Here is a 17,083-nt window from a genome sequence, read left to right on the forward strand (position 1 = left end):
AAAGAGAAAGAAGAAAAAAAAAGGGGAAAAAGAGAAGAAAAAGAGAAAGAAAAAGAAAGAAAGGAGAAAAAAAGGGTGGGGTGGGGTGGGGTGGGGGAAGCAATCCGAAATCAAGAAGAAAGAAAAAAACGCACAAAACAAAACAAAAACAAAAACAAAAAAAACAAAAAACAAAAAACAAACAAACAAAAAAAAACACAGGGGAGTATCTTCCGATTCTGTATAATTTAAGTCCCTTGACTTCCCCTGGAACTGGTCCCTGTCGCTGGTCTTCTGGGGGAGGGGCCTGCTGTGCTGATTCTCAGGTGTTAGCACTTGGGGGAGCTGCTCTGCCCCTGCCTGGTGCAGGGCTCGGTGGGGGTTGTTTACCCCGTGAGGCCCCGGGAGGAAGCCACAGTGGCCGGGGCAGCTCTGGGACCCTGGATTCAGCTCCCGCAGTAACTCCGGGGCTCTCCGTCTGCAGGGCCTGGGGGCTCCCGGGCGGGGCCGCTGATCTGCTCAGCTCGGGGCAGGAGCGTCCTCGCTGTCCTGGGCCCTCCCGGCCTCTGCCTGTCCCGGGGGGAGGCCGGATCCTGGGCTGTGTCCCAGCGCCCTTTGCTCCGGGGCCTGCGCTGTTGGATTCGCGCTCCCGGCGGTGCAGGGAGCCGCAGACCGAGTCACTCTGAGCTGCTCCCAGAGCCGCGCAGCCCCCTCCGCGCGGAGCTTCTTCCTCCGCCCGAGCCGCCGCCGCTGAGCTGTTCCCGGAGCCGCGCAGCCCCCTCCGCGGAGCCGCAGCCCGAGCCCCTCCGAGCTGCTCCGGGTCCCGCCGAGCGCTGCAGCCCTTAGGGAGCTCGGCGCATCTCCTGGGGCGCAGTTCCTCTGTTACTGTCCCAGGGAGCCCGAGGGCATCCCCGCCTTTCTGGGGATCCTGCTCCAATTCCCCGGGAGGCCTTTCCACCCGGGAAGGTCGGTGCAGCTCCTGCTCCTCCAGGACGGGGCTCTCCTGTCCTGGGGACACTCGCCCCGGCCTCAGCCCGGCTCCTCGCGGGGCCCCTCCCCCTTGGAGGCCTTTTGTTCCTTTATTTCTTTTTCCCCGTCTTCCTACCTTGATAGAAGCGCGAACTCTTCTCACTGTAGCGTTCCAGCTGGTCTCTCTTTAAATCTCAGGCCGAATTCGTAGATTTTCAGGATGATTTGAATGTTTTCTAGGTAATTTGTTGAGGACAAGTGACTTGGAGACCCTGCTCTTCCGCCATCTTGCCCCTCCCCCCGTCAAGGAGTTTTATACAATTTTTCTATGAGTAAAATTCGTCAATCCTTTGTTATATTACATAAGCACTTATAGTCAAGGCATAAGATCTTTTTGAAAAAAATCCATTCTTTCGACTTCATTAAAACCAGAAATGTAATGTACAAATTCTTTAATTTTTTTTCCCTGCTATGGATACTGACAAACTTTAATATTTTCATTTAAAGATCATTGGTATAATACCCCTTAGTTCTACCCATGTCAACGCAAATGACAATATTTCATTTTTTTGATGGCTGAGTAATACTCCATTGTATTTATACCACCTCTTCTTTATCCATTCATCGGTCAATGGACATCTGGGCTCTTCCCATAGTTTGAACTAGAGAGTTTTATGCTAAGGGAAATAAGTCATTCAGAGAAAGACAATTATCAAATGATTTCACTCATCTGTAGAATTTAAGAAACAAAACAGGGTTGTAGAAGAAGGGAGGGAAAAATAAAATGATGAAATCAGGGGAGACAAACCATAAGAGACTTAACCATAGGAAACAAACTGAGGGTTGTTGGAGGGAAGAGAGAGTTGGAAGGATGGGGGGTAACTGGGTGATGGGCATTCAGGAGGGCATGTGATATAATGAGCACTGGACTGGATATGATAGATCACTGAACTCTACCTCTGAAACTAACACTATATGTTAATTAACTGAATTTAAATAAAGAATAAAGATCAATGGGATATTTTGTTAGAATTAACTAAATCAAAATGAAAAAAATCTATTTTAAGAATAAGGTGGGGTTTTTTAATTTTATTTTTTTTTAGAAACTGGTAAGAGTCAGCTAATTTACTATAAAATGTATAGTCAAATTTAGAAAGTTTTGGGAAGTAGAGGAGAGATTATCTAATGCTGTCTCATTTATGGATGTGGAGACCAAAATCTTGAGAAAACACCTTGTCCAAGATCTCATAACTACTATGAAATGTGGGCAAAGCCATGGTTAAATACTAATGAAATTATAATTACATTGCTACCTTTACTTAATAGTGGAGCTGGCTTAGTCTATATAGCTCTGACACAAAATGGCAATAGAGAGAGGAAGGAATTGGTGTTTATGATTATATCTTACTGTACAATGTCTTTATAAAAGCAAACTGTGAAAATAATTGGTTTAGCCAGGTATACAGCAGAACCATAGCCAGCTAAAGTATTTTGTTGGAATAACAAAAAAAAATTATTAATATTTACTACTAAGTTATTATGGAAAAGTAGTTTAACAGCTTCTTGTCTTATTGTCTGGTTACTTTTGCTCTTTTGGCATATAGTTCTTTTTTAATCATGGTAAGAATACATGATTTACATTTGAAATGGTGTCTTGCAAAGAGCACTTCAAAAATAGAAAATATTAGGGTACTTAGAATTTTGATGTCATAGATGATAATTGATTGGAAGTATCCATGTCATTATTATATGGGGCAAATGAACTTTTCTTAGATTTTAGTTTATCATTTATAAATAAAAATAAACACCCCTCTTATCGTAAAATCTTACGAAACCATATTCATTTTAAGTCCTCAAGTTTTATTTCCTACTGTTGCTTATTAGGAAACTTGTCCATGGTGGTCAAATAAATTCTACTGTGATAGATAGGAACCTTTAGGGAATGGTTACATCCCAACACCCCCTCATCCCCCATTTCAAGCAGTTTATACAAGTATCCTCATATCTCTTTCTTTAAAGATTTTCCAGAAGATACTTACCTCCTTATATCTCTGTAAATTAATTGTATTCCTTTCATGGTTTAGCAGTATTTTGTGCATCAGGCACAACTGAAAAGTCCCATGTACAGGTGTTTTCCTTATTCTGAGTTTAATGTTTTTGCCCATATACATACAATAATACATAGGATCATCAGCAGCAACTGATTTAGTAATTTAAGTGAGCTGATCAGGAAAATGCTGGATTTTTAAAACAAAGTAGCTAGGACAGTGAAAATTAGGGTTTAGGTGGTTTGAAAATAGACTGGCTATAATTCTGGTACCTTTGTAAGTAGTCAGGTCAATGCTCATGGTGTTGGAAAATTCTTAAATAGATATCCAAGTTGAACTTTTAGAGTCTTAGAAAACTCTGGGTACATCTAAATTAAAATGTTAGATTGAGCTTAACTCATAGAATTTCTCTCTCCTTACAATGTTTATAAAATAGTAACTAGCAAAAGCATACATCGAAAGCAAACAATAAAGAATAATACAACTAGATACAATAACTTCAAAAATGAGGCCAAGGAAAGAATCTGAAGATTTTGGGGGGAAGAGTCACAATATGACTTAATACAGCCGCAGTCCCCAGATACTATACTAGTGAGAATTATCACTAATATATCTCAAACTGAAGGGCCAACTTCAGTTGTGTGTGTTCCTTTTTTTTTCTTCCCCCCTTATTAGAGAAATAGTAGAAGTGGCAATGAGGGGATGCCTGGGTGGCTGGCTCAGCAGTTGAGCATCTGCCTTCAGCTCAGATCGTGATCCTGGGGTCCTGAGATCCATTCCTGCATCGGGCTCCTCACAGGGAGCCTGCTTCTCCCTCTGCTTGTGTCTCTGCCTCTCTCTGTGTGTATCTCATGAATAATAATAATAATAATAAAAAAAAAAGTGGCAACTAGATAGTAATGAGTAATGTGGTTAAAATGTGGAAAATGAATGCTGGAACTTATATACTTACATAGATGAAGCCTCCAATGCCACATGATGAACTGGGGAAATTATCCAAATGACCCCCTTCCATTTGAATGAGATATAGTGGCTAAGTAGACAGAGTAAACCTTCTTACAGTACATATAATGCATAATAAACTCCTACGGGTAAGTGTAGCACCCGGAACATTTTCAAACGGTCTCCTCTGCTGTGTCCACCATTCCTCAGGCTACTGAAAAATGAGGAATGACAAAGTATGTGGCCTTCAAAATGTAACTGAGGAGAAAATAAAATGCTCTCAAATAAGGAGGGAACAGAATCAAGAAATCACTCACGGACTTAGAGGCTTCTGTTTGGAGCTAGGATATGGTGGCAGAAAACCATTTCTGCTACAATAACAAAATGAAAAGCATATAAATGGGAGAGAATATATTTTAAAGACATAGGAAAGCTATGTAAGCAAAGTGGTTTAAGTAAACTAAAAATCTGAGGAGGGTAAAGTCCTTCTGAGGTGAGCACCTTATTATCAGCTTCTTTCTTCCCCAGGATTATTTGCCAGTTTTAGATACATGCCAAGGATTGATATTTGGCCACATAAAGGAACTACTGATGGAAAGAGGGACCAACAGACTGTGGATATCTGGAGGGCTGGCAACAGTTTGGAACCTTTAGGAGCCCTGAATGCATGGTTATTTTTACCTAGCGCACATATTCTGGATTTTGAAGCGGAGTGGGAGGCCGAAGAGCTTGTTTGGTAAACTAATATCATCTGTGCTCTTGGGCGAGCTAGAAGACAAGGCTCTGCTTGAGGAGTGGGACCCACGTTCAACATGTGGCTGTCTCCTTTCACATATTTGTCATATTTGGAAATGAAGTAAGATGAGAGGCCAAAGAGTACAATGTATAAACCTCTGAAAGGCAAACTGAACCCTCCCCCCACCCAGACTTTTAGGTCAGAGATGATAGAGATTCGCAACATTCTTGACTTAAAGCCTGGGAAGGACATTCCTGAGGAAGAGATTAGAACCAGAAGTCAGATGTAAGTTATGACACATGTAACTGAGCTCTTGGTCAGCCCAGTCCCTGACTGCATTGAGGTTATCAGCCCTTTGCTATGTCTACCTACTAGAGACAAGGGAAACCTTTCTAGTGGAAGAAGGTTCTTCATCGGGAGCCTCTACACTTTCTTTACACACAGTATCCAGCATGAAATAAAATATACTGGACATGAAAAGAAATAGGAAGTCTTGTCTTTTAATTAAGAGGAAAAACTAACAATAGTGGCAGATGCACAAATAATCCAGATATTTGAATTAGCTGACAAGGAATTGAACATTTTTTGATATGTAAAAGTTAGGAAAAGATGGGCAAAATGAATGAAAAATTGGGGAATTCCAGCAGAGAATTAAAATCTATGAAACTGTATAGAGACATTCCAGAACTGTAAAAACATTATCTGAAATTAAGAACTCATTACTTGATTTTAATAGTAGACTGGATGTAGCATTAGGTTGCAAAACTAGACTTGAAGATAGGTTGTTAGAAAAATTAGAAAAAGTCTAACATGTGCCCAATTAGAGTCCCAGAAGGAGAGGAGGAAATAGGAAAGAAATGGTATTTCCAGAAGATAAAGTGATTGTAATTTTTTCCCAAAGCCTAATTGGTCCTTTTATATCAGTTGATACTTAGAAGACAAAGGGAACAGATGGGAGGTCTCTCTTACTAATATAAAGCTGCATATGGGTTCCAGTCTTAGAGACTCAGGAAACAGAAAATGTCTCAGAGTCCTTTGAGGATCCATTTGCGGCACATAAAATGGCACAGAAAGGGGCACCTGGGTGGTCCAGTCGGTGAAGTGTCTGCCTTCGGCTCAGGTCATGATCCCAGGGTCCTGGGATATACTACATGTGGTTAGCAGAATATAAAAACAGTTACAGTTCTGGTGGATTAGATAACCACAAAAGAAATAACTAGAGACCAATAAGTAAAGGAAATGGTGCTCTGACCACGAGAGTTGAGAATAAGATTTAAATAGAATGGAAGAGAGACTTCCAAGCTGAGCACATAACCTGATGAAAGTATTAGATTATCTCAGTGGTATAGACTGTATATTGGGTAGTTGTAGAAAATAAGTGAATAAATAGTATGAGGCAAGGTTAAGGAAAATGTGGCTTTTGTGGTTTTAAGGAATAGTCTTTTTTTTTTTTTTTCCTTGTAGGGTTTATGTGCATGAGAACCTAAGAAAGGTGGACTATTTAAGACCTGTAAAGGGACGGTGGATATAATAGGGCCTACAGACTCAGATGCATAATTCTCAGTACCTAAATATGAGGTAGGTTTTCCCTGTGTGTATGCATCTCTCTTGTTTCTTTACCCAATGGCGTCACCACTCTGTTGAATAGAGGAGTTTACTTTGTCTAGACATGTTTTTCTATCTCAAAGCTTTTGTCCTCAGAGTGATTTAGGTGTTCTTTGCCCATCTACTTCTCTCATTTCTGTATCACATGGTTTCCTTTCGTTCTGTTAAAGAGTAGAATCCATTCTGTAAATCTCTTTTTCTTTCTCTAAGCCTTTGCTTACTCATGTCTCTGTTCCCTCATGCCTTCCTCTTGCATATATATATATATATATATATATATATATATATATATATATATCTGTTATACTGTTCAAATTTTACTTATTAATTGATTCATTCACCAACATGTATTATTAAATGCCTCCTGGGTACCAGACAATGTTCTAGGCACCGGGAATAGGGTAGTGAACAAAACAGACTAAAACCTTGCCCTCATGGACAGGTCTTCCCCAAATATTTGTAGGGCTGAGATACAAGAATATAAACAAAAGTCACTGGCCCACTCCTGGATCCCCTTTCAACCCTTATTCTGTGCCACACTCAGGGACACTCCACCAAGAGGTGTGCACACTCTACTCTCCATCACCCTCGCCATAAACTGTAAGTCCTTGAGCCTAGAGCAGGAGGCTAGTCCAGTAAGGAGGGGAGGGCCGTAGGAGGGCCAGAGCAGGTCACCAGTTGCCATACTAAGGGTTTCATTCATGGAGCTTCCATTTTAGTTGGGAGAGGCAAATAATGAACAAAACAAGTGAATCACGGGAGCATTAGAAGGTTAGTAGTGCTGTGGAGTGAAATAAAGCTGCAGAAGGGAGTAAGGAGAGTGTGTTCCTTTGTGTGTGTTTTGGCTTTAAATAGGATGCTCAGGGACTCCTGGTGGCTCAGCAGTTGAGCGGCTGCCTCTGGCTCAGGGCATGATCCTGGTCCCGGAATCAGTTCCGCATTGGGTTTCCTGCATGGAGTCTGCTTCTCCCTCTGCCTGTGTCTTTGCCTCTCTCTCTCTCTCTCTCTCTGTGTGTGTGTGTTTATCATGAATAAATAAGTAAAATCTTTAAAAATAAATAAATAGGATGCTCAGTAGATGTTTTTTTGAGAAGGTGACATTAAGCAAAGACTGTAAGAGAGTGAGCAGCGTTTTTCATTAGAATGAAAATGGGATGTTTGTATTAAATGAAACTAAAGTTGAATTCATTGGGCTGAAATAAATTGGCATTTACTGAGTACCTACAAAGTGTGAAGTGTTATATTAGGCATTTTATATCCTTCATTCCAGTTAATCCTTGTTCACTTCTAGAAGGCATCATTTTCTAGTCTTATAGTTAGTAAGTAAAAGAGCAGGGTTTGTATTCAAGTATAAGACTTCAAAGACGTCATGCTATTTCCAAAGAATAAATAAAGGCATAGTAATTATAGTGAAGAGTCATAAAAAAGTAATGCAACTACTTTTGCTACTATTGTGTGTAGTAATACTACTATTATCTTTCTTAACAAAATAAGTGAAATTTCACTGATGAAGAAATAAATGATTATTTGATGCATTTACAATCCATATACCATTAAGGGTAGCAAATTTGTTCTTTTGAAAAGATAATAATATATGAAAAGATATATTTAGAATTTATTTTCAGTTACATATTACCTATGTGTTTTGAGAATAATTTACTTTTTCTTTTTTTTATAATTTTTTAAATTTAATTTCCTTTTTCAAACTTGCTGATATATTTATCAGCATAATGGGGCTTACCACTTTCATTATCTTATTAGTGTAGCTAACTCTGAGAATGACTGCCACTTTTTGGTGTTTTGACTCATTTGTTTTGATTTAAGAGGAGTCAGGCTTTCCTATGTGAAGTACTATTTTCCTCAAAGTGGGAACCTACTAATAATTCCAATTTAAAAAGAGCTTGTGGCAAAAGGACTTTTCCAATTCTTGGCAAGTTTGAAGTTCATTGCAATTTTACTGTGGATAGAAATCTTTCCAAAGGGGGGAAATCACTCTACAAAGGAAAACATTCAATCCTTTTCTGTCATGTGACTTGAACATAAAATGATTTTAACAGCCATGTATGAATCTGGACATTATTCTTAGTTGTTTAGTACTTCAAAAGCACTTTCAAGAGGGAATTGTTTTGCTTGTTTGTGATTCCAAATCAAATACACAGAAAGATTTGGAAGATTTACAACAGGAAGTAATCTCAATTCTATGTAGCCACTAATCTTGTGCAGAAAAATTCAACTTTTATGAACAAAGGAAAAGCAATCTCTTTTAAGTTATGAGTACAAGCCAGTGCATTCTGTATTGTTTCAATAACTAAAATGAAGATGCTGATTATAAGTTCAGTTTTTGAGTGGCATTCCTAGAATAATTTTAGAGCTGGCCTGGTCCTGAGGAATCCAATTTAACATATTTCTTACTCTGCAGAAAAATTATCCTCATATATGTTATTGCATTAATTAATTGCATGGTATCTACAGGGATCTCTAGAACTTATATAGTCCTTTTTTTTTTTACCTGTATTTAATTCTGATGGTTATGTGAAATAAATATTATTCCTATTTGTGGATAAGTGAGAGGTTTAGAGGTTTACCTGAAATCATCTAGTTTATAAGTGATAGGGCCAGTATTAGAAGGCAGTTCTTTTAACTGCAAATCTGATTCCTTTCCCATCACATCATTGTCTTTTTGTGCATGATCAATGAAAATCTCTAGGTCTTTTTCATTTGTTACTTTTAAGTCAGGTTTTCCTCATCATCATCTGTAATGGATATTTTGAACTTAAATATAGGAGTTTGGTTATCCTCATTCATCTTCATCTTATTATTTTCTACTTATGGTTCTAGCTTTCTGCTTTTCAGTCTTGAGTCTGTTATCCAATTTATTTATTATTTCTTCCAGCAGCAGGTCAACAGCAGGTTTTATAAGTAGAATGTCTTGACTATAAGAGTCATCCTAGTAATCTCTTTAATATTCTGGGTGCCTATCACATAGTTGGAACTAAGTCATAATTGATTTTAAAAAAAGAGATTTTTGTAAGGGCAGGGAAAAGAAAACCCATATATAATTTCTTACAAAAAGAAAAACAAATTCCTTCAATGTAACTACTTAGTTACTTCTTTTGGAAGTAAGTATTCCAAGATTACCATAGAACTGTTGTGGTTCTCATGTTTTGATATTTTTATAAGTGATATTTTTTGTAGTGTATAAAGTGGTTAACTATTTCCTTTCACATCTGAATTCCTGCTCAGTATTTTAAAAATCCATTGCCTTATAATTCTGGTTTTCTGAAATTACCCTACTGTCACCGAGGCTCACGAATTTCTCTCTAGGAGGCTTGAAGATAGGAAATCTAGTATAAAGAGGGCTATGCACTTATTTTGTCACTGTATTTACATAGCAAGGAAAGGTTTTAACTTAGATATACATCAAAAATTACTAAGAATAACACAGCTTTCTAAAGAAATGTTTATTTTTGCGAACCATGAGATTGAGAAAACATCAATTTTCTTTTTTTATATGTATATTTTTTTATTGGAGTTCAATTTGCCAACAAATAGTATAATACTCAGTGCTCATCCTGTCAAGTGTGCCCCTCAGTACCCATCACCCAGTCACCCCATCCCCCCGCCCACCTCCCCTTCCACTACCCCTTGTACGTTTCCCAGAGTTAGGAGTCTCTCGTGTTTTGTCAATTTTTTGTACTAAATATATAATTATTGTATTTATATTTAGAGTGTTTTGTGGGTAGTGCTGATATAGATTCTGTGGTGGGATGCTAGAATCCTCCAAGCTACTCACAGATGCATTCACCGTCTGGGTACTTTGAAAGTGATCCTAGCTAGTCACCTAGCATTCATTTGCGTTCATGGGCTTACCATACTCTTTATAACTAATTTTGGGCAATAAGTTTAAAATTTTCCCTAAGCAGTAACTCTGATCCAATGAAAGATATGTTGTGGGATGTCACAGATAATAATAATGATAATATTAAAGATATTTCAACAGTACTGGTTTTGCAGATAGAAATAAAAGGTTTTTAATAACATTATAGTAATAATGTGATGTAATATAAACTTTTAAAAGTTCATTTTATTAACAAAATCTATTTTAATAGCTTTATTATTTGATTTAATTATGTATTTTTGGAATTACTAAAGTCCAGAAAAGTCTAGTTAAAACCTTTAGTTATATTTTAGGGCATCTCATGATGGAAACTGTATAATGGTAGTTATATTCATATAGATTCAGGATCCGTCATCCATAATCAAGAGCCTACTCTCTTGTATTATTTAAAATAGTTTTTGATTTTTTACATTTTTACATTTCTTTCAATTTTGTGAATTTTTGTGCTTAAAATGGACACTATCAAACTCCAGTTGTCTAAATTTTGAAGCAAATTAAACATGACTTTTAGTGATCTGGGAACTGGAACTCTCATAGACATACCATTTGTTAGAAGGATATAAAACTTGTCATCAAAATAAATAAATAAATAAAACTTGTCATCCTGGGAACACTTGCTTTTTGCCTTTTTTTTTTTTTTTGAAGATCTATCTATCTATCTATCTGTCTATCATCTATCTATCTATCTTTCTATCTATTTAGAGAGAATAGGTGCTAGCAAAAGCATGGGGGAAGGGGCAAAGGGAAAGGGAGAAGGAGAGAAGCAAACTCTTCGCTGAGCATGGAGCCTGGCCTGGGGCTCAATCTCAGGACGTTGAGATTGAAATAGAAAATTGGATGATTAACCGACCGAGCCACCCAGGTGCCCTTTGGAAACGCTTGCTCTTATGAAGCAACTGGATTAATTTAATTTCTTTTAAACTGAAGCCTGTGAATTTCACTGCCATTATTTTTGCAAACATTTAAGTTGATTAATACAGTAATCTTTCTGAATGTATAATATTAAACTAGTCAATATGAAATATATAAAGTGCTATTTCAGACTTTATGAACTGTATCAACCAATATTTTGTAAGTAATATTCAGCATAATGTAATTGTTTTGAAGTGTTAAATTTTTGAATTGTTGAGGTCCTCTTTATTCATTTATCTGAAATTTAAACATCTATTTCTGAAAATGCTTTGACATCTCAATTTGAAGTTATCTCCTCATGATAACTAGACTTCATTACACATCAGCTATGATTACTGAAATTTGCATTATCCATATATGTTACTTTGTTCTGAAATTAATTTCTATCCCTAAAACAGCCACTGGTTTTATGTTTGCAGAATACATTGCCAAAGCTACTTTTTTGACATCCTTTTTTGTGGTTAAGAATTAAAATTTAGCTTTCTGATTTTCTCCTACTTATGATCTTTGAAGATAAATGCAAGAGTTTATTTTGAATATTTGACCAATCACTTGGTCATATCTTCCTAGAATGGTATATTTGAATCATCTTTCTTATTTTCCTAAATATTCAAGTAGTCACATATTCTGAATCTAAAATTGATTTTTCTAAACTCTTACAAAAACTATAAAAAGTTTGCAGTTTGCATAAAGTTGGTATTACTAAAAATAAGAAAAATTCCAGTTGTAACAATGGATGCGATTGTAAACTATGAAACATCAAGGGTTAAAAGTTTCCATTGCATAATGGAATTTTTAAGGGAAATTTTTATATCTTGATTACTGTAGAATATATTTCTATCTGGATAAAAAAAATAAATCAAAATAAATCAAATAAAATAAATTGCAAAATCTTCTTTCTTCCTGTTACTAGATGAAGCAAACCTTAATTAGATCTCAGTTTACTTGTACTTACAAAGAAGACTGCACAATAAGCAAGGATAAATGGAATGATATTAAGTCAGCATCAAAGCCTTTGTCTATCCTTCATGTGGAAAATGACCTTTCTGGTAATTGAACTTATTTGAGTAATTAAATGACTATTTAATTCTAGTGTATTAATTGTTTTCTTTTTTAAGATTTTATTTATTTATTTGAGAGGGAGAGGGAGAAAAAGCATGAGCAGCGGGAGAAAGGAGAAGCAGACTTGATCCCAAGATCCCAGGATCAGGACCTGAGCCAAAGGCAGATGCTTACCCAACTAAGACACCCAGGCGTCCCACATTGGTTTTAACTTAATTAAAACTAGATTTTGTTTTGCAAAGTATGAAATGTAAAATGTAAAGTTTTATATTTTTAAGACCTGGGTTTATTTAAAAAGTTAAATCTAAGTATGAATCTAGGAGGAATAGACAGTTTGATTTAAGTAAATGTATCTAAGAAATAACTTGTCATGCATTTAAACAAAACAAATATTTGTTATTTGGAAGGATAATAAATGATATGGTAAATGGTAAAATGAAAAGTAATGGGATAGTAATGTAGCTGTATTTGCTCATCATGTAATTTATAGTGTTATGTGATTACAAAACAAATTTTTAAATATTCTTTAGTGATTTTTAAAGTTTATTGTAAAATTTTCACATGGAATAATACTAAATATTATAAAATTTCTTTCCTCTTTTCATCTTGCATAACAGAAGGTGTAAATTCATCTGTTGGAAGGCCAACAATTGGAACAAGTTCTGGAAATGTTCATCTGGACAGAAGTAAAAGTGAAAAAGTAGCAAGAAAACCAAGTAGTCAGACAGGAAGTAAAAGCTCAAAAAGGAAACAGGTGGACTTAGATGATAAAAATAATCTCTGTGATAATGAAAATGAACCAGCGCAACATAAAAATGTTAAGATACCCAAGACATCAAACAATTTCCAGAATAAATCGTGTGGCAAAATAGTCAGAGTAGCAAAAAATAACAAGTGTACAGCCAAGAATAAATTGATTACTGGCCAGACAAAGTTAACTCAGTTTTTTAGACTATGAATTTGTTTTTTATGTGCTTTAGATTTCTGTGTATATTAAACCATTCACCAAGGGCATCTACTTAATTTTTAAGAGATCAAGATGTAAGTTGTGATCCTTTGTTATATTAGTCTGAAGTGTATATAAGATTAGTATGTTAAGCATTTAAAAAACACTAGTAAGTCATAATTATGCAGAATATTCACAAAGTTTAATGCACAGATAAAGCATATCATTTAGGCTACAGATACATCTTAATAACTGCTTTCTTTTAAAGCAGACATTTAACATAATACAAGTTATAGTAATGTTAAGGGCTTTTTCTCCGACGGACAGTTAAATGATTTTGTTTTCTTCAGAAATGATGATGTGGTCCAACAGGTTTCAGACTTGCCAACAAGGTCGATAGACTCTTCCCAGCATGCACCTGAGCACTGGAGGGAAAAAAAAGTTTAAATTGTTTAAAGCACTATTATTATCACACAGAATTTATTAGAAATGAGAGAATGGGTCTAATACAGCTAATTCTGAATAAATCAAAATTACAATAACTCTTAAATGCTTTTTAGCCCCACATCTTTGGCAGGGGTCACTTAATGTCAAGTCTAATTGAACCATGGTCTTAATTGATTTTGTTAAGATTGGATCCAAATCCAGTTAAACTCAGAATTCTATTTTATGGTATTAGATATAAGAATTGAATTTTAAAAAGACTACTCACTGTCAAAATCTCTCCTTCCTATAGGAAATTTAGCTGAATTTTCTTCATCCCCAATTTCTCTCTTTTCTTGTGTCGATTCAGTATTCTGAACTCCATTCTCAGCTGGAAAAGCTACAGATCCTTTTAGTGCAAGATAAGGTTTTATAGCCAGATTCAGTGGCAGACCATGATTTAAGAAATTATGTTTGGAGCCTGTGTTCTGTAAAGAAAAGATTGATTTGTGTTTTAGCTGCCTTACTGGTAATAGAACTATAATATATTTATAATATTCTCATTGATCAGTTCAGAGATGTTTTGCACTGTTTTGACTCTTTAAAAATACGTTAGATACAAGTTTTTGGGAAAAAAACTTTTGGATAAGAGGTATTGTTCAGAGTGGAAGAACAACCTGGTATGTATGAAATTTTATTGTTTTCCTAAAGCATAATGTGACTGTTTATATTATATATACTTCTGTTTATAAAAGTATCAACTTACTTTCAAAGATATCTTAAAAATCATTCAGATTTCCATCAGAGAAAGGATAAGTCACATGCTACTCACCTTTGAATTTTTGTTTTCCTCATCATTCATGAAACTGCTGTCATCATTTTTGTATTGTTCCAGAGAAGGAGCAACAACTGATTTTTGTGGAGTATCTTCCTTCTGAAGGGCTTTCCCCAGCCTGAATGTATTAAATACCATGTCGTCTTCTAAATTTCTTATGGACTTGGATGCTGAAAGTAAAATGCCTTGAGAAAACAGAGAAAAAGTTAGTATTAATAGGTAGGAAGAAAGACTCATTTTTGCCATTCTTAGTTTGATGTTTGCATCGAGTCAAGTAAGGGTATGTAAAATGAAGAAAAATTTCTCAACCTACTCTGTGATTCCTACCTTATATATATTCCAGCTTGAATAGAAAACACTTCAAAGACCTAGACTTTCATCATTTTAGGAATGACTCATCAGATAGAGGCAAACCCCTTGTATAGCTGCTAATACCTACATTGTTTTGGTTTTAGTAGCATATTGTTTATTTTGAGTGTGAATTTTCTCAGAATCCGATTAAGATCCTTGGTAGAATGCTTTCTGTTGAGTAGATTACAGTCTCTTGAAAATGGATTGTTATTAAGGAAGACCATAGGACACCAGGCTCTCCATATTCTTATTGTTTTCTTCTGTATATTTTCCAATTAAATATGATATTAAAACTAAAGTTATTTTATTTGAAGTTGATAAAGATAAAAGTGTTATTTACTTTTAATCCTGACTAAATTGAAATAATCTTTAAAAAGGATTTTCTTTCATAAATGCTCAGTTTAGTCTTTGGTGATTAAAGTATATATGCCTGTCAGTGTGGACAAAAAGTCATTCCTAATATATCAAAAGTTGACCTGTGAGGTGTGTTTTATCTTTGCATTTACAAAAGAATATTATATTTATTAATGAATTTAACAATTAATGAATAAGAAGCTCATGAAGAGAATATTTTTATGTTCCATAAATATCAATTTTGGATAAATATGTTGTAGTGATTCTTAAACATTTAACTATAATTTTTAATTTTGACCCCACCAAGTAAGATAATATATTCTTTTATTTATCTTCTGGTACATATGTGCAAAATTTTTTCTACAGTATATTCCTGGGTATGGAATTTCTGAGTCCTGGAATACACATATTCAGCTCTACTGATGCCAAAATACTTATAGAATAGTAGTAGCCAATTTAAGCTCCCACCAGCAAGGTTTGACAGTTCCCATTGTTCCAAGTCCTAACCACTACTTGGGTATCTTATTGTCCTTTTAATTTGCATTTCTCTGATGACCTAAAGAAGTTGAGTGTCTTTCCAAATGTTTATCATTCCTCTTATATAAAATGCCCTTTAAAAAAAATCTGTGTCCATTTTTCTTTTGGGTGGTTTGTCTTTCTCATATTGATTATGGGAGTTCTTTATATATCCTGGATATTATTCTTTGTTAGTTAAGTGTGTTTTAAATATTTTTTTTCTCACTTTGTGACTTGTCTTCTCAACCCCTTTGTGTGGTGTCTTTTGGTGAATCAAACTGCTAAATTTTATTGTTTAAATTTCTTTTTTTTTCTCTTTATGGTTAGTACTTTCAACATGTTAGAAATTTTTTTCCAATTACGAGATCATTAACATATATCTATACATTCTAAAGTTTAAATGTTTTGATGTTTACATTTAAATTCTTAATTCATCTGAAATTTTGTATATGACGTAGAATAAAAATACAATTTTACTTTTTCCTGAGGTCCTTACACATTTCTTCATCTTGTCTCCACTAATCTGCACTGACATCTCTGTAGTATATCAACTTTCTGTGTACATGTGGGTTTATTTCTGAACTCTTATTTCACTGCCAAATCTAGTCTTAATTGTTATAATTTTAAAATAATTTTTGATAACTGTTAGGTCAGGTTTCCCAGCCTCCTATTCATCTACCAGTTTTTTTTTCTATAGCAGTTCCTGAGTACTTTTGTCCATTTTTTTTTTTCATATAAGTCTTAACATCAGCTTTTTCAGCTTTTCAGCTTTTCAGCTTTTCAAGCTTTTCAAGGTCCATGAGAAACTTTGGTGGGATTTTGGAGGGAATAGTATTGATTCCATAGATTAATTTTAGGGGGTAATTGAGACTTTTAAGATAATTCATTTTCTTCCCTGTGAACATGGTACTTTTCCATACTTATTTAGATTGCTTTAATCTTTTAATAACATTTACTATTTTCTTCATAAAGTTCTTAGTTTTTGTTGAAAGAATTATAATCGGAGAAGGACAAACATTATATGATCTCATTCATTTGGGGAATATAAAAAATAGTGAAAGGGAATAAAGGGGAAAGGAGAAAAAGTGAGTGGGAAATATCAGGGAGGGAGACAGAACATGAGAGACTCCTAACTCTGGGAAACGAACTAGGGGTGGTGGAAGGGGAGGTGGGTGGGGGGTGGGGGTGACTGGGTGACGGGCACTGAGGGGGGCACTTGATGGGATGAGCACTGGGTGATATTCTGTATGTTGGCAAATTGAACACCAATAAAAATAAATTTATAAAAAAAGAATTATAATTCTTTATAATTAAAATTAAACTATCTTAGTTATTGTAAATGATAGTTTTAAAAAATTTACCTTTTCTACTATTATTGCTGGTTATACATGTGCAATTGGCTTTTTTGTAGTGCTCTTCTAAATAAAATACTTTCTAAGTTCTTTTTTAATTCCAGATAGTTTAAAATTTTTTTTTAATTTTTATTTATTTCTGATAGTCACAGAGA

At 35.3% G+C, this 17,083-nt stretch overlaps 2 protein-coding genes across 4 annotated transcripts in view; one reads left to right on the forward strand and one right to left on the reverse strand.

Moving 5' to 3' along the window:
* The window catches only part of PARPBP (PARP1 binding protein), a 72,038-nt gene extending 55,981 nt beyond the window's left edge, over positions 1-16,057 (forward strand). For all 3 annotated transcript variants that reach the window (XM_072724735.1, XM_026013102.2, XM_072724734.1), the window contains 2 exons: positions 12,003-12,138; positions 12,769-16,057. In XM_072724735.1, the coding sequence (XP_072580836.1) occupies positions 12,003-12,138; positions 12,769-13,109 (477 nt within the window). In that variant the 3' untranslated portion in view covers positions 13,110-16,057. The remainder of the gene's footprint in view (positions 1-12,002; positions 12,139-12,768) is intronic.
* On the reverse strand, positions 13,278-14,601 carry PMCH (pro-melanin concentrating hormone). Its single transcript, XM_026013100.2, has 3 exons — positions 14,353-14,601; positions 13,810-14,008; positions 13,278-13,522 (listed from the first exon to the last, which is right to left on the reverse strand). The coding sequence occupies exons 1-3, from the start codon at positions 14,599-14,601 to the stop codon at positions 13,473-13,475; spliced, it is 498 nt and encodes a 165-aa protein (XP_025868885.1). The 3' UTR covers positions 13,278-13,472.
* Positions 16,058-17,083: the final 1,026 nt, after the last annotated feature.

The sequence above is a fragment of the Vulpes vulpes genome, chromosome 10 (genome assembly GCF_048418805.1).
Source record: "Vulpes vulpes isolate BD-2025 chromosome 10, VulVul3, whole genome shotgun sequence".
In the NCBI taxonomy this organism is placed as follows: domain Eukaryota; kingdom Metazoa; phylum Chordata; class Mammalia; order Carnivora; family Canidae; genus Vulpes; species Vulpes vulpes.

Excerpts from the sequence above, each read along its gene's own strand:
- PMCH (XM_026013100.2), bottom strand. The coding sequence starts at position 14,601 with ATGGCAAAAATGAGTCTTTCTTCCTACCTATTAATACTAACTTTTTCT. Across the intron at positions 14,009-14,352 it reads AGGAAAACAAAAATTCAAAG|AACACAGGCTCCAAACATAA; the intron begins GTGAGTAGCATG and ends TTTTCTTTACAG. Across the intron at positions 13,523-13,809 it reads AGGAAGGAGAGATTTTGACA|TGCTCAGGTGCATGCTGGGA; the intron begins GTGAGTAGTCTT and ends TTTTCCCTCCAG.